The sequence below is a fragment of the Pyrgilauda ruficollis genome, unplaced genomic scaffold (assembly GCF_017590135.1).
Source record: "Pyrgilauda ruficollis isolate IOZ18807 unplaced genomic scaffold, ASM1759013v1 scaffold28, whole genome shotgun sequence".
Taxonomy (NCBI): Eukaryota; Metazoa; Chordata; class Aves; order Passeriformes; family Passeridae; genus Pyrgilauda; species Pyrgilauda ruficollis.
This window is the reverse complement of record NW_024524155.1, coordinates 199,796-217,658: the sequence shown is the minus strand read 5'-3', so window position 1 is coordinate 217,658 and position 17,863 is coordinate 199,796. Positions and strand designations below refer to the sequence as shown.

The 17,863-nt window shown below is 40.7% G+C and overlaps 1 protein-coding gene across 3 annotated transcripts; it reads right to left on the bottom strand.

The window, feature by feature from the left end:
* Positions 1-205: 205 nt before the first annotated feature.
* On the bottom strand, positions 206-15,920 carry SRP54 (signal recognition particle 54). Of its 3 annotated transcripts, none has more exons than XM_041471830.1 (16): positions 15,767-15,920; positions 12,177-12,285; positions 10,690-10,781; positions 10,020-10,104; positions 8,977-9,081; positions 7,260-7,326; positions 7,116-7,173; positions 6,280-6,430; positions 5,236-5,384; positions 3,766-3,866; positions 3,574-3,660; positions 3,094-3,167; positions 2,779-2,887; positions 1,873-2,043; positions 1,288-1,383; positions 206-669 (listed from the first exon to the last, which is right to left on the bottom strand). In XM_041471830.1, exons 2-16 carry the CDS (start codon positions 12,252-12,254, stop codon positions 578-580), a joined length of 1,515 nt encoding a protein of 504 aa, XP_041327764.1. In that variant the 5' UTR covers positions 12,255-12,285; positions 15,767-15,920; the 3' UTR covers positions 206-577. The 3 variants fall into 3 exon arrangements, with proteins under 3 accessions (XP_041327764.1, XP_041327765.1, XP_041327766.1); XM_041471831.1 differs by lacking the exon at positions 15,767-15,920 and adding an exon at positions 15,336-15,472; XM_041471832.1 differs by lacking the exons at positions 2,779-2,887; positions 3,094-3,167.
* Between the last annotated feature and the right edge of the window lie 1,943 nt (positions 15,921-17,863).

Sequence of the window (17,863 nt, the reverse complement as noted above, 5' to 3'; positions counted from 1 at the left end):
CCTGAGCACAGCACATCCACATTCTAAAAATGCTCCACAGATGAGCACCAACAGCACATTTTTAGCTACTGAACTATTCTTATAGTACCTATGCCAAATGTGAGTTACAACAGTCTTCAGGAAAAAAAAAAAATCAAACTAAGAAAACAATCTTATTACACACTGAAAGGACAGTTAAAAGGAACTGAAGATACAGGCCATTCCCTTGTTTATAACCACTTAAATTTTATTTTACAGTATATTTGTGACATTTTATGTTACTATAACCAAAGATCAGGGTTCTTTACAAATGTAATGGCTGCCATTTGATGTAAACGATTAAAAAGTGTCTCTACATATTAAAATTTTACATCATGATTTTGTTTTATTAAATTGAATTGCTCTTTGTGCCATCAGTTATTAGTGGAGAGGAACTAATTTAAGCAAAAATAGTTTTCAGAAATTAGATGTAGAAACTGAGAAGCCTGGATAAGATTTCAAAAGACCACTCTCTCATCACTGTAAAAAGGAAGAAAGCAAATTAATTCACTGAAGTTGCAATGAAGAGTCAACCCAGTCCATTTGTATTAAGGCTTCTTTACATATTATTGAATCCCATCATGCCTTTCATATTCCCAGCAGCACCTTGTTGAAATTGTCTCATCATTGACTGCAAACCAGCCATGCCACCTGCAGAAAATAAGTGAGAACATGAATGTGTTAATGAACTCTGAAGCACAGATCTCTTGCTTGAAGCATCATTACTGTACACATGCTATTCCAGTAATATCCAGAGGCAGAAGCCCAAACCGTCAAACCATGTTGAAACAACTATTGAAAATAAAGAATGGAGTGAGTAATTACAGAAGGCTGTGCAAAACACCAGGCTTTAAGATGACTCATGCATTAAGAACTAGACAGAAGAAAAAAACTTGATGGAACGACTATTAACAATCAGTAAGGTTCAGTTATGGGAGTCCTTATTTAAAGTTGCTCTTGTCAAATTTAATTACTTGAGCAAATCTTCGATGAGAAGGGAAGTCTAGGAAGATTTGTTTTACCACAGACATCTTTCACCATTCCAAATGCTCATTTTGAAACCAGAATCCAAATGAAAGACTAGATTAAGCACTGCTAAGTGCATAGTATTTGGACTCAACTTTCTGATTCTTGTTAGAAACCCTAGAAATACTTAATACTGATATATATAATGCAGATAGTCTCCCATCCCCTTCCTCACTTCTGTGTCTCAAATGCTCCACTATAACTGACAGTCCTCTCTTGAAGCTATAAACAGTCAGCACATACCCATATGATGAAGAACTCTTGGATCCATCATCTTTGCCATCTGCTGATTCAGTTTGGCCAGCTGAGATGGGTTCACGTTCTTGGACATATCACCGCCTAAATAAAAAGAAAAGAGCAATTGTAAAAAAGTGGATTAACAAATGGTGCTAGAAATAAAATAAATCCAAATGTTACCTTCTAATTCTAGATTCGTATTAATGAGTTCGTTATTAGAAGTTACTACATCAGCCACTAAAAGTCCATTTAGGATCAAGACTCCCTGCACTCCACATAACAGACTGAAGTGTTAGTACTGTAGTAGTAATCAAGTCTGCATTGATAGAAATACAGTAGCTTTCCTTGCTAAGTTACACACTGGTGTCATGAAGAACAGTGCAGCTCTTACCAGTGACATAAATTTCACATGTCAAAAATGAGCAAGCTACAACTAATTTTCTCCTCTCCCAAATCAGTATTTTCTCATTTCCTCTGTATACACACATCAAGTGACCTCCCCCTCTTAATAAATTTTAGGGTGGGGTATCGGGGTAATAAATTTTAGGTGTTGGTTTGGGGTTTTTTGTTTGGTTGGGTTTTTTTTTTTACCTTTGAAAAGCCCTTTGATGCCTCCCATCTTTTTCACCATCTGTGCAAACTTAGTGTATTGGGTCAAAAGCTCCTGAACATCTCTGGTAGAAACACCAGAGCCTCTTGCTACTCTTTGGATTCTTCCCGGCTGCTTACTGAAAACTTTGGCACCATCTGTACTGTCAAGTTCTGCAATTACAGTGTGGAAAAGAAAAATCCATTGAGTCACTGACATTAAAAACTGCTACAATTGGTAACAAACAGCAAACCTGTTTTCATTGTTGAGAATTTAATTTTGAGCCAGAAAATAAAAATTTAGTTTTAAAAGTGACAATGCAAAATTTTACATAAATCACTGAGACATAATATTCTAGGCAGTAATACTAAGAAGCTCTTATCTCCATATGTTAATCACTGTGATAGAAAAAAGCTGTGTGCATTAAATTATGCTCTTGGGATACTTGCTCTTAAGCCATATTAATGGGTTTAGCACAAGGGTAAGAGCATACTGCTAAAGGAATTGCAGGTGGACTAGAAACAACACTTTGAATTCCAGAGACCAGGCTACATCACCAAGTAAATTTGAGGGTGAGTAGGAAAAAGACAGCAATGCCAGATTAAAGATTAACATATCTTATTAATTTGCAAGTATAGCATTAATAACTTATGAACAGTTACAATACAATGAATAAAAGTACATTGATTTCCAATAGAATGGAAATTATTTGAAATCCCACCTACTCTATCTCTAGATATTTAGATTTATTAAGAAATTTGGAGACACATGTGCTCCTTGCTATTCCCAAGAATGTTAAATTTTCTGTCATTGTACATGCTGCAATATGAATTTTTGTTTCCAGAAAGATCTCTCTAAATAAGTTTGTTCAACAATCAAGAAAAAATAGTGGGTGAAATCTGTACTACCTTGATCATTCATACTGTCCATTATAGTCATGAGTTTCTTTAGCCTTGCCATCGATTCCTGTTCATTGCCTTTACTCATGAAGTCAGTTCCAAAACCAGGGATCATGCCCTTGTTTCAAGAATGGAAAACAAAAGCTGTGTCAAAACAGGCAAAGCTAACTTTAACTAAGCAGAAAGAAATATAGAGAGCAACTGTTAGTTCAGTAGTCGCATACTGCAGTAGGCAAATAATTTCACCTCTTTAAAAAACAGTACACAGATATAACAAATTTCAATTAAGAGTTTTAAAATAAAATTATTTTGGGGATAACTAACCAAGATCTGACTGAATGGTCCCATTTTCATGATGTTTTGGAATTGTTCATACATATCTCTTAACGTAAATTGACCTGAAGCACAACAACAAAAGAAAAGTTAGCAGAAGTCACACCAGCATTTTGCTCTTACTGTCCTTTTTTAATTATTCATTGTATTTATAATGTACAATATTACTGTACTACATAGATAAACCTCTTCACTACTAATATGGCTAAACAGTTTCAGATGGCACATGCTGAACCATTAAGCTAGTTTTTCTGCAGTTGTAGTCTGACAGACATTGTTTAAAAAACACAACTTAATTTAGTTGGCTGCCACATTTACTGGAGAAAGAATAACTATTCTTCACTGTACACATGAACCAGTTGTTTGTGTCTACACACAGCACAAATTAACTCAGTGGCCTCTGTCACAGAGAACCTGCCATGGTCAGGTCACTGTAATGCATCTGCTATTCAGGCCTTGGGAAGTACTTACCATGTTTTAGCTTTTCTATGAGTGCTTCATTATCATCCAACTTTAACTCATTTACTTTATCTATCAATCCTTCAATATCACCCATACCTGGATAAAGAAAGCAGATCTGAAATTAGCATTAAAAAAATACACTTTGACTTTCCATTATCCAATTCTAAGTGTCTTTTAAGTACAGTTGTACATTGGACATACCAAGCAGCTTGCTGATGAAAGGCTGTGTTTTAAAGGGTTCAAAGTCATCTATGTGCTCGCCAGTTCCAATAAAAATAATAGGACTCTTTGTGGCAGCAACTCTGCAATAAAATATATTTTATGAAATGGCCTCTCAAACACCATCCATCTTTTACACTATAATCAGCTAGGCATCATCAACACTATGCATTCTGTCTGAAGTATCTGCCTTACTCCTCAAAGTGTTAATGAAAAAACACCCAGCACTTGGATGTTTAGCTCATAGTTAAAAATATTTTTCTCCAATTAGTACTTTATAGAATACAAATTCTGTTTGGAAAAAAAATCAGAAATAGATTTCTGCTAATTTTCATTGCTGAGTTTAAGAAACTTGAGAGGAAAGAAAGAAAAATAAATCATCTCCAGTTTATCCTAATACTGGGATATTACTGATACATACACTGATACTAATGATAATACTGTCACATGAGAGGCATTGATTACAATTTCTTCAAGGTACCTCATACAAAAGACAATCTCATTTTGAACACAGGAAAAAGCTCAGACATAAGAAAACTCAGAACCTTTCCACCACACTGGCACTATCCTTTAGATAAAACTTAGTTTCCAGTCCACAGACAGTACAGAGCAAACACAGCACACTTAAAGCACACAAGCATACGACAACTTGAATAAGAGCAAAAATGAAAAATACCAAAAGCTTTAGTCTTCGAACACTATACTATAAATAAAGCAAAGTACATATGGCAATTTACGAACTCTTAACACTTCAGGTCAAAGACGGGCAGGGAATTAGCAAGTCAGGGTCAGTTATTTTGACTGTTTTGACAAAACATCTCAGCTCCAGACAAGCTGTATCATTGAAAGGCAGTTGAAACAATCATATAAGGCTGAAGATAAAATGTAGCATTTTCTGGTCAAAACTCTGCCAAGATACAGCACATGGGAAGTCCAACAAGAATGGAATTTGGCTAAGTATGACTGCAGACAACTTTTCATCAAGTTTCTGAAAACTGCCAATCCCAAAGTTTGATTTGCATTATAGTTTTAAGGTCACATATGATGAGATACAGTTTTTCCCCTTTTGGAAAAAATATCTTGAGGTGCAAAACACTTCATTTAAGGCCTATCTATTGAGCCCAAATTTATCTTTCTGGAAAAATGCCTAATACACAACAGGCAATGAATATTGCTTGATGCTGATTTCAGAAGACAAAAGTCTGACCTGTGACAATACAAACTACTGTACTGAAAATACATCCTATCACTGAATGCTGATGTTAAGTATCATCAACAGGTGATCCTACCCACTAGAAGAAGGATAAGAATCTAAGTGTGACTGTGACTTAGATTCTGTGCAGTGTGACAGTGACATTCCCCAGGACAGGTTTCTGTGAGACACTAACACATTTTGTGGCTGGCTGTGCATGGCCAGATGTTTGACACTATTCTAGCACCATTAGTACTTACGCGCTAAGAGCTCCACCTCCTTTGGCATGTCCATCCAGCTTAGTAACTATAACAGAAGCTACATCTACTTTGTCTTTGAAAGCTTTAGCTTGAGCTTCACAAGCTTGGCCAATGGAAGCATCCATAACATAAACAATGTTATCTGGTTGCTAGGAGAAATGAGATACACAAAATAACTTCTTGCTTTATTAAACGACGTTCATGCATTATTATTATTATATAGTTTCAGTAGCAGAACTTACTGCAATAACAGTATATAATAACTGTATGCTAGAGTTTAAAACAGGACCACTGTTTTATGAACAGTATTATCTAAGGACCATTAAAAAAACTCTGATGCTGAATGACTATACGATTTATCTACAACATAAAACATTACAATTTAATACGTATGTGCTTATTAGTTATGCTTCAAGTGATTTTAGCCAGTATCTTTAGCAAGATACTTTTAGCCAGTATCTTGAGCCAATAAGATAATTAGTATCTACAAGCATTTGATAGCTAACATCTTCCATTTGGTTTTACATTCAGATATTTAAGACATCCATGCCTCTAAAAATGAGTTGGCATTACCAGGAATTGTTTGGGAAGTGTTATATTGTCATGCAAGACCACAGAATCAAACAAATAGCCAGACTTTTAAAATCCATAGAAACAACAGCTTCATTTACATATCAAAACTGTTGAAAGTGATCCAATCATCTTCTCTGTCTCAGTACAACTATTTGTGACAATCACAGAAAGTTTAGTATTCATAGTTAAGGGAAACCAGACCAGACTGGCTCTTTCATCTAGTTTTTCAATGCAAGGATCCTGAAAAGGGAAAGTTAAAGCAGGAATGGCAGTCTGATTATATGCAAGCATCCTTGAACAGAAGAACAGAATTAAAACCATAACAAAACTGACAAGCACTGGTCATTCAGCCTTTGCTTATTCATATCTGTTTGTAATTTCTAATATCATCTAGGAGTTAAAGAACATTAGGATACAGATTAATCAACCATCATCAAATGCCAAATTACTATATTTTTCAAAACTACTCACTATGGCATTAGCAACTTGTAACATTTCTTCAAACAAAGAGTCTTCTTGTTTGTGACGTCCACTTGTATCAACAATAATTATTTCAAAGTTTTCATTCTTAAATTTCTCAACACCTTCTGAGGCAATTATTACAGGATCCATTTCTGTATAACTAATCAAAAAGAGAAACAAAGAGATTCAGAATTTCATCATTTGACTATAAACTTGTTAACAATAAGTCTATCTGGATTTCAAGAGGGAACTTCTCTTATGTAAAGCAAAAATTGGTTACAAATATGTCTTCCTAAACCATTTACCCTTATTGCTCAGTGAACTGAAGCACAAAGCCTGAAGTCTCACCTGCTGGAAGCTGCAGTAAGTTCTACAAGACCCTCTCTCAAATAAGATTTAGCTGAGCATCTAGACAGTTCACCTTCAGTGAATCTCAGGGGAAAGTTATTTACTGCTTTATAAAAAGACATTTCAGGTCCACCTCTGTCTCTATTTGATAATAAAAATTAAGCAGCCAAAAATTACATCCTTTGATCTGTGAGCTACTTCTCAAAAATCTGGCCATGTCTGGTAAAAGTCTGTGAACTGCTATACATTGAGTAAGTACTATAGGGAATTATTCCTGGATACCTGATCTCTTTGTACATTATCCTACCTGCTACTCCTGGCAATATACTGAACTGGACAGAATTTTCATCTGAAAAGAGCAAGTATTACTCAGAATATATTATTAAAATGAAAGCAATTAGGCCATGCTAGATGGGGTTTAGTGCAAAATGTTCAGAATAGAACAATACATAATTGAAATAGAATTGTTCTCCAAAGTGTTTCTGAAAGATGCTTACCTCCCATAAAAGGGAATTCTTGCTTTTGTGGCATTCTGCTTTAACTGGTCAAAAGCACCTGTAAGACAGGCATAGTCAAGGGACTACTTAAGGAAATCCTCAAATATTATAGATAGAGAACTACATCATTAAAGGCTGTCTTACCTGCTCTGTATGTGTCAGCACATATTAGACAAGTCTTCCAGCCTTTCCTCTGATAGAAGTATGCTAACTGAAATGAAACCCAAAACAAGTGGTTACACCAAAGTCCCACTGACATGACACTTCTAACAGCCTGAAGTAACACACAGAGGACACAAACTCAAGCCAGCCCTTCTATAACTGAGGCCACAGAGTAAGACTGTTCATGGTTAGCATGGCCATGATTTAGAAAAGCATGTTATAAATAATTATTAATGGCAAGATGAGAACACCGGCTTGACTCTGCTTCTGATTGCAATTTCTTGAAATGGCAGTCTCTAGGAATGACTATAAATAACTTAAATTCCCATTTTACTAACTCCTGAATTCTTCTTATTGTTAATAATGCAGATTGGACTAGCATGTAGAAACTACCCAAAGCAATACTTCAATATCAAGTACCATAATGGCTACAACTTGTACAGCTCTGTGTTTTTGTACTTTCAGAGGAACAAAGATATTTCCATTGAAAGGACATGTTTTAAAGTAGTGGACAGAATCCTTAACCTTCCTACAACACTCAGCTTCACAGGTGCTACATATATTCACAAAACACTGGCCAAATACAAACATTCAAAATAAAATTCACCCACATAAGCACTAAGAAAGTCTTCTGAAATCAGAGCAGGCTATACTGAATATTTCACTCTGTGTGCATTTCAAAAGGAGATGACAAAAACCAACGAAGATGTCTCTTTTTTCCACAGGATAATTTCTCCTCACAACTTGGAATGTATCAAGCTCTGTCCTGGGGTGAATAATGAGTGAGTTAAGTGCTTATGGTTTAAGACAGAAGGGCAGATTAGTGAGGGTGATGCTGTTGTGGGTGCTTGTTACAAGCCACCTGGTCAGAAGGAGCAAGTGGATGAGGCTTTCTACAGGCAGCTTGAAGCAGCCTCAAAGTCACAGGCCCTGGTTCTTGTGGGGGACTTTAACTACGCTGACATCTACTGGAGAAGCAACACAGTGAAGCACAAACAGTCCAGGAGGCTCCTGGAAAATGGAAAGCAGAGATTACAACTTCCTGTCACAGGAAGGGGACAATCCCACAAGGAATGGTGTGCTGCTTGACCTTACACTAACAAACAGGGAAAGCCTTGTTGCAGATGTGAACATATATCGATTCAGAGCATTCTTTTTTTAGCCTTAAAAAAATACAAACACAAGTTCCCTCAATGAATCTGGGGCTGGAAGAGGTTTCACATCACCAACTTACACTTAACTGATACTTTGCATCTAATACAAAGGCCAAATTCCACAGTTCTGCTAAATAAGTAATGGAATGAACACCCATTCTTAGTATTTAGTCTTAAACCTAGAAAGTGAACTACAATGTTGTGGTTTAACTAAGTACAAGGAGAAAAAAAGGTTCTCTTATTGTTTCATCAAGAGTTCATTTTGAAAAATCTTTGAAGGAAGTCCTACAAGCCATAAATTGCCCCAAAAGAATATTAGTTCAACATTCATTTCATCTCAGAAACCCCTCTGCAAATGTATCTTTACATGGTATTGAGTTAGAACTTTCCTACTAACAAAATCAGAACAGATCACAAGCCAATTCTACCTAAGGAGCCCAATGACCACCAGCTTCCCCAGGCAAAAAAATAACCAAAAAACCCACAAAACCAAACCCGACAAACAAACAAACCAAAAACCATGCAAAGAGATCCACTGCAGTTACCTTTGAACAAGTTGTTGTTTTACCACTTCCTTGCAAACCAACAAACATTATAATATTCTGTTTTCCTTTGGTAGGTGTCCATGCCTTGACTCCAGGATCTACAAGCTAAAAAACAGAGTAACATAGATAGCAGAACCAAATTTCAAAAGCACAGAACAGTTGGTGTCACAGTCATGCTAGGTGCCTGGTTTCATATTCAAAGGAGAAAAACAGTTTTTGCAGTCTCATCTTAATTTGGCTTAGATTTTTCTGATTTACAGTGAATAACAACAGCCCTTACAAGGTATCTGTAGGATATAATGTTCTACATAATAATTCTGCAACAACAACGTTAATTTATTTCTAACACCAAGCACAGTCAGGATGGCCTGTATACATGGCACAAGGATAACAACAAACACAGAAAGGTGACCTCCACCCCTCTTGTTACTGCTCAGGATGGGCTTCTTCCAGGGAGAATCCTACAGCACAGAAGGCTTCTTAGGGCTGCTGCCTCACTTGTGAAATGAGTAGTAGGTAGATACATTCCTGAAAGCTACCATATCTCTGGGCACAGACTACAGAAGAAGAAATGACTACACTGTAAATTGGAAAGAGGGCAGAATACAGATACTCAAGTCCTGATTTGACCAAGCAGAGCAATGAGAACTGTTGCATTGAGCTGCTGGGTTGTTACTTAGCACTTTTCCAAAGGCTTGTAAGTAGTTGGAACATGGGGGTAGCAAAGCTGTTGTCCCAGAAGGACAACCAGAGTTAGACTAGAAACTAGCAGTACTTTACTCTTGTCTTTACATCTCAATTAAAGAGTAAGAACAATTGAACTTGAAGCTTAAACTCAACTTGATAGTTAACTTGAAGTTAGTTTGAGAAATGCCCAGGATGTAGTTTCAATGAGAACACTGCTGTTTGCAGTACTGCAGTTATGCTTTCACATCAGAAAACTTAACTGCAGGTACCACACAACCACCTAAAAGCCTGGCTTGCTACTGCACTACTGCCAAGCCCAGACTGTACAAGGAAAGTGTTGAATTTTGAAGTCCTACCTTAACAAGCTCTTTAAAGACCGCATGCTGGATCATTTTTCTTTTGTTAAGGCCAGATGCCATTTCTTCAAGATCAATTGCAGACCTGAGTTTGAGAAAAGCATGAAACACTAGCATAACTTAAAGCATCACTTGAACCTAGTAATAAAGTTTTTGAAAATGCAACAGCACCCTGATTTGTTCTGAGCTTTCAGATAGGATGTACTTCAGAAGTGACATGCACTGGAGACATTCTTATGCGGAGGACAAAAACAGGTTTCTAAAAAGCATCTTTCAGACTTGTATTTACCTAAATTGATCTGAAAATAGGCAAAGTAACAGTGCTAGTCACATACACAGATTTATTTATAGCCAGTACAAGAACATGTGAAGATGATGTGTCTAGGAAGTAATGAAAAACTTGTTTATCAGACGACTCAACTGATGACAGAGCACATTTTCGAAACAAGCCTGTAACAGCAATAAATGGCTAAATTTGACCAAAGACTCTTTTGATGGAACTGGGTAAACACTTAGTTCAAACAGCTATTTTCCTATTAAAAGTAAACTGGGTGCTTCTAAAAAAAAAAACTCCAACATATTAAGTTATAGATTAGTTGTTCTTTTGTAACCTCAAATTGCAACTTTTGATATGTGTAAAAGTTAAATGCATTTTGATTATTTCACTTACTTGACATTTTCTCTAAGTTGCTTCACAAGTTTGATATTAACATCAGCTTCCAGTAATGCTGTACATACTTCTTTTAACATAGCATTTAAAACCTTTGGAGTATAAAAGAAAAATCAGAAAAATTGTTTTACAATACACAGAGATTAACTAGGCCACTATTAGGTCAAAATAAGAATGTGAAAGTCTATTTATGATATAACCATGGCTTTCACAAATTAAATGCGTGTAGTCCTAACATTAAATCAACTGTCACAAAGAAAGTCTGTGCATTTGCTCCTACGTAAAAACAATTTAAATCTGAAAGGGAAGGGCTCTCAACTGTAACAACTGCACACTAAAGAACACTAACACAAAACACTTCCTACTTATGGAACAACATAAGTATTATTATGGCCAACAGCTCACGTGGCAGCAAGACTTCCTGAACTCCCCTCTGGGTACTCCTTGGAGAGTACACCAAAAAAACCTCAGATCACAACACCATTTCTCTAACAGTATTCCTCAGCTAAAGATGGACACCCTGCTACCTGCATTTTCAGTAACTGGACTGCTGCCCTGATTGTATGCCTTTTAGGCAAGCGGGTGCCTCTGCTAGAAACTCTGCTTATTCTGAGTTTCCAAAGTCTTGAACAGAAAGATTTTTCTGAAAGTAACACCTGCATAAATGGCCTCATTTTCACATCTTGAGCTCTTGCAGGAAAAAAGTTTCCATTGATGAAAAAAATTAAACTGGGCTGTATTTAATTCAATTAAGGATTTTTTGTCTCCCGGCAGAAGATACATTAAAGCATTTTCTCTGTGCGTAAGTTCTAACCCTCCAGCTCTCAATGAGGCTATTTTTTAGTTACTTTAAGCCACACATCTTTCTGCCTGAAAAGAATTCCTAGCAATCTGTGTACTCAGAGACACTTTGAAACCATCACATTAGTTAGTTTTCCATCTTGCATTGAACTCCTATGACAGAACACACTGAGTTCTACTTTAAAACTCTTACTTAGGGAAAACACAGGCCATACTAAGCCAAACAAAATTCCAGAACCACACACTGGTTTGAACATAAATGCAGCAAACTCCTCACAATTAAGACAATTAAGCTTACATTTGTTCTTCCACATTTCAGCTTCTAGCAGCCTAATACACATCTACATAGTCTGCCTGTGCCCACACACATAAATCAGAGCAGGCACCTACCTTCCATCCAAACTTAGGCACACACTACCTCCACAGAACACTCATCGCCCTAAATACAGCCACCAGGCTCAAGGACCCTTTGACCATGGGACCCACTATGTCTGAGGTGATGACCCATGTATAAATCCAGTTTTAAGTTCTGGCAGTACTGTTAGGGGGTCAAAACCTTTAGTAGAAATTTTACTTGAAGGAAAGAAAAAGTCTAGGTAGCCCAGTTCAAGCTTCTCATCAGCCTTTAAGAACATTTCCTCAGAACTTTTCCAGTGCTAATGCCATCACATTTGTACACTACATACCTCTTCATTGATAATTGTGGCATTGCTTAGTGAGCGCAATGCTGAAGTTATTTTTCTTCCAAGATCTGCCAGAACCATTTTGGCGGTTTCAAGTACAACTCAGAAGGACCTGGAAAAAAAATTTAAAGATAAAATTAAAAACTAGTTGAAGCTATGCCTTCACAAATTAATTATTCAAGTAACTTTTGGGTAAGAATCCTGCTTTGCATTCCAGAAAGTGCACAAGTTTTACTTTTTAAAGTTATTTTTAGGAAATATTGGCCTGAAGTTAATTTTAGGCAATCCTGATGGCCTACTTAAAGAAAGAGATACCACACTTCCATTAGGAAGGATTTCACTGTGTTGAATAAATGTGCACTGAATTCACCATCAAAAAAAACAAACAAAACAGTCCAGACAGACTTCCAGAAAGAATTCAAATTGCTTTTCATCCTCCTATCAGCAGTATGCTACATGACAGAATAAAGTTAAGCAGAACAGCCTAGAAACTCTGCATCTTGCAAGGACAATACGACCAGAAGCAAAATATTTTGCCAGCAAAATTCAACATTATTTATCAGTTGCATTTTATGCAGCTTTCATTAATCAAGCTGAATTTCCCATTTCAGTAATCCTACAAACATACCTGCATTTTAATAAGCAAAATTCATACTGTAGTTTTTAATGGCTGTATTGGAAAAACAAGACTATTTTTGCTCACTAGAAGCACAAATCTCACATATAAGCCTAAACCATACCATAATTTACACTTAGGAAACCATAAAAAGTTAATTTCTGAGGGGTACCCATTCTAGTCAACGTGCTAAACCACCCCATCCCCTATATTAGGTGGCAAGATATTCAGAAGAACACATGGTAGAATCAGCAATCTAAAATTCTGATTAAGGGCAAACCAAAACTTGTCTGAAGAGCAAAAATTTGCAACACCACAGCTACTGCTGAAACGGAGCACTTCAAGTACTCCTTGTTTATCTTCCACTTTCAGTGTTGCTGTCCTGTACTCAGCTGAAACAACTTCCTTGCTGATAGCCCAAATTGCAATCTCACATTTGATCTCCTTTCAGAACTGAAAGCCAAATTCTCAATAATGGGAGTCTCTGTAATCAAAACAGGTGAGAGTTTCAAAGATGATTTGCCTCAAACGAGAAGAAAACAAAGAAAGGCCAGCCCATTTATTGAAAGGAAGAATGCACCACTAGCTACATTCTGATTTTATTTAATAGACAGGGCATCAATGTGGCTAACAAAGCAGCTCACTGTATACACACATTGAGATTTATCAGCTGCACAAACCCCAAAAAGCATGGTTTAAAATGCTAAAATGTTTTATTATTTATAAATAATAAAATATATATTCCAAAACAGCTAAAACAAGAGGCTCCCATGTAAGCCAACCTCCAGAATGCTTTGTCTAATTGAGAGCTACTATTGATACCAACCTGGTAGGTTAAACCAGCAATAAAACCCCAAAAGCACCTGCCAGTCTCACCCACCCTCCCCTGATACTAAGGTCACAATGCAGAACAAAGTCTCCAGGAGCTTCAGAAGATGTAGGATAAATAAATCTCATGTAAGTACAGGAGTTGGGTATGGCAAATGACACAAATAAATATATTTACACATTTTAGATTTAATGTACATTGAATGTACGGGCAATGATATCCATTACAATGCCATCTCAATATTAAATTAGAAAATAAGTCTGTGTTTCCTAAGGAACTCTGCCAGTACAGCATCTGCAAACCAGTACACTAAAAGAAATTGATGTCCGTCTTCTTACATTGCTGGAAGGGGACTTCAGGTTAGCTGAAGTGGTAAAACTCCAAGGTTTCCTTACAAGGCCTACAAGTCATATTATTGCAGAATAATTCTAAAAAAGCATTATCTTTAATAGGCTCTACCAAACAGCCTCAACAAAACAGGTGTGCAAAATGTTTTCCAGGTCATTTTCTGTGATAATCAGAATGTGCAAGAAAAAACAAAGTCCCAAAATCTTTAAAAATAGTGCTGCACCTCAGTAAGCTTTGAGCTGCTAAAATGGCAATCAGTGACAGAATTTAACTATAACTCTCGGATGTATCAGCTGAGAAATTTGATAGGATGACCAACATAGAGAAGTCACGGGAATACTCCATATTTAAAATTAGTTTCCAGAGTTCCACATCTCTCCAAATACAGAAGATTAATTATGTCCTAAGATATGAATGTTTCCTCTGCAGAATTCCAAAAGGCTTACAATAGGAATAATTAAAATCCTTTGCTAAGGAGATGAGTTTCAGCATTTTCATATAAACTGCTCTTACCAGCACATTAAGAAATCGTAAACCAGAATTTCTAAGGGCTGCCAAATACAGAAATTAATAGACCTTGTGACACAGTCCATCCAAGTTGAGAGACACCCTCCAGACAAAAAGACACTCGAGATGTTTCAGCAGGTAGCCAGCTTGGGCTGGCAGACAGCCAGAAGGGCATTAGCAGTGAGTGCACTGCAGAAGGTGTGTGTGCTGAGCAGCCCAGTTCTGGGCAGAACATTTACAGACTGCAGCCCCCCACAGACACACGGAGCAGGGCTAAGTCCGGCCGGGCCCAGCACACAGCCGGGCTGCCTGCAGCAGGCTCGGGCTGAGCAAGGCATGAGCTCCACACAGCCCTCCACCAGCAGCAGCCTGGGCACCGCCACACTGAGCTCCAGCTCATGGGGCTGCTGCAGTCCCAAGGGCTCCGTGCTTCGCCATAAACGGGCATTCCATGGAAAAAGGGGCAGCAGAAATAGTGGACGTCTTACTATGGCATAGCAAACCAGCAGTGAAGCAATTCTGAGACAGACTGCCCACCCCCCAGCATAAACCTCCAACCAGATCCCTCTAGCTAAACTAGCAATATCTAATGTGCAGGGTTTTGGAAAAAAAATAAGATTAACAGGTAACAGCAGTTTAAACAGCTGCTTTAAAAGATAACAGCTGTTTAAAAAGATAACAAGCAAAAGGTACACTTGAAAACGGCACAATAAACTTGTACTACATGTACACATCCATGGATTAAGACCAACTGCAAGTCTAACACCGTAACGGAGAGGCGGCAGTTTCACATCTGGGAATGCCTGGAGCTACCGTAGCTACGCTCAACCTCAAATGAGGAGTTTCCACCTTCTAAAATTACCCGGCTGACGACGGGAAGGCGCCCCCAAGGCAGCAGCAGGGAACGGCTGTCTCGCTTATGGCCCAATGCCCTCGTTTTCACGGGAAAAGGATGAGGGCAGAGCCCGGTATACGTGCCCGGCCGCTGCCTTTGCCCTGGGCAGGCACGGACAGCGGGCGGACAGCGGCGGGGCGAGTCCCGTCCCGGTGCTGCGGCTGGCAGCAGCTGGGGCCGGGAGGCCAGACCTGCTCCCGCGGAGCTCCGGCGGACTGAGGGCCCTGCCAGGCCGGGCTGCCGCAGGACAGACCGCCGCCTATCCCCGGGGTCGGCAGGCACCGGCGCCCCCTCCTTCCCCGCCGGGACTGGGCCGGGGATCCCTCCGCGTCACGAAAAACCGCCGCCGGTCGCGGTCCCGCTTACGGAGCAGCCACGGCGGCAGCGCGGGCACTCACCGGGAGCGCGGCGCGAGGCCCGCGGCGGAGCCGTGCCCAGCCCAGCCCGCCAGGGCAAGGCCGCCCAGCGAGACTCCGCCGGATCGCGAGGAGCCGCGGCCGCCGCCGACCAGGCAAACGTCAGCACTGGCCGTCACCCCACAGGCCCCCGTTGGCTTCCGTTTCCGGGACGTGCGAGGGACCGCTGCGTCGTTAAGGTGGCACCGTGTAAACGTCTACCCGGCACCCGGCTCAGCACAGGCGAGAATTGTGCAGCACCGCCTTAAGGCGGGGAGAGAGGGGTTGCTGTGGGCGGGGCAGGGAGGGCGAAGCTCCTCCCCCCGCGGCGGCGCCTCAGCGGGGGCGGGGCCGGGCGCAGAGCCAAGCGGCAGCGCGAGCACACGCCAGGAGAGGGCGCCGAAGGGCGGGGCCGAGCATGCGCACAGGGCCCCTTCCGGTCGGTGTCGCCCTCCCGCATGCGCACGTGCGGGTGGGTGGGCGCGCGGAGGGAGGGCTCCTCCCGCGGCGCGCACGTGCGTGAGGCGGCGCGCACGTCGGGCCCAGGGCGCCGTGCGGCTGCCAGGGCCGGGGGAGGGGGGAGCGGACCCTGGGCGGGGGGCAGCGTGCCCGGGCCGGGGCACCGCCCCCTTCCGGCGGACACCGGCCCGACGCCTCGGCTGGAGCCGAGCCCTGCCCGGCTCCGATCGGGGCCGGCCGCGCCCGCCCGTCCGTCCGGGGGCACTCGGGCCGTGCGCGGGTGCCGTGCCGGGAGCGCGCGGTGTCGGGGCGCGGGCGCGCCCGGCAGCAGCGCAGCAGGACGGGCTGCGGGGTGACCCTCAAAGGCAGCACAGGTCGTGCGGAGCCAGGCTGCTCCTGCCGCGCCGAGACGGCTCTGGGTCTTAGGCTTGTCTTGTGCAGCTTCACACGTGTTCACAGCCGCCCTTCAGAAGTTTGGAAATAGCGGTTTGAGCTCATTTACAAACGCTGCTTTCCGCACTCGATGTCACCTTAAGTTAACATAGCTTTCTGTTTACTCCCTCGTTTATGCCTGGATGTAATTTCATCAGCGTGCTACAGTCAAACATTTTGTGGCAGATGAAGAAAGGAAATGTGGGTCAGTGCAGAAGCTGTAAATTTGCAACTGAACCCAAAGGATGACACGGAAAACTTCAACACCGGCAGTGCGTTAAAGCTGTAGTCACATAGTGCTATGCTGAATAAAGTCTAAACGCTGCTTAGTCTCAGGGGGCATGTGCATTTTCCCATTGCAGATAGGAATCTGGAAGACCCCCTCCAATTTTGTGACTCAGTCTCAAGCATCTAGTATGAGTGTGTCCTGTTTATTAATGATTGTCTCCTGGGATGGTAAACCTACCCTGATGATTGTGTGTTAGCAGAAATTCATCATATGATACAGTACTTCCCCAAGTAATGCCCTGCTTTGCTTGGGTTGTGCTTCTTGTTTGGGTCTTTGCTCCAGCATGTCCCCTTTAGGGTGAAAACAACTTCCTAAGCCAACACACAGGGACTGTCACACAAAAGCCAGCTCTGACACCAAGGAGTTGTCCAGCTGTCTAGGTACTTGGAGCTGCAAACTCACTCACTGTTGCCCTGTGGTTTGTGGCTCCCACAGTCACTCAGATGGAGAGGCAGGACAGATCTTTCCCAGGTGGAGCAGGCCCTCTGTTGGATTTATGGGAAGAGAACCAGCTGGGAGCAGCCTTTACTGTCTGTGACAGGCATGCAGCCCTCCCACCCAAATGGGCTCTTTCCTAGGAGAGGCATTGCCAAATGTTCCAGGGCATCTGGGAGTCAGTCTTCATGACTAGAGCACAGACAGGCCTCCCTAGGACTTGAAGGCTGAATTTTGATGGAAGTAGTTCGTGTTAATTGCAATTAAACGTTCTTATTTTTCTGTGTGTGTATGTACACATACTTATGTGTATGTATATGTCTACACATGCACATATCTGCCTATGTGTATGGGCATAATGCTAGAGCTATAAGCTCTGCTTATATCTTGCTTATATCTGCTATAAGCAATTCTGCATCCTTCCATTTTTGAGGTCTTGTCTGGACACTTCCTAAACAGTGCTTGGGTTACTGTAAATAATCTTG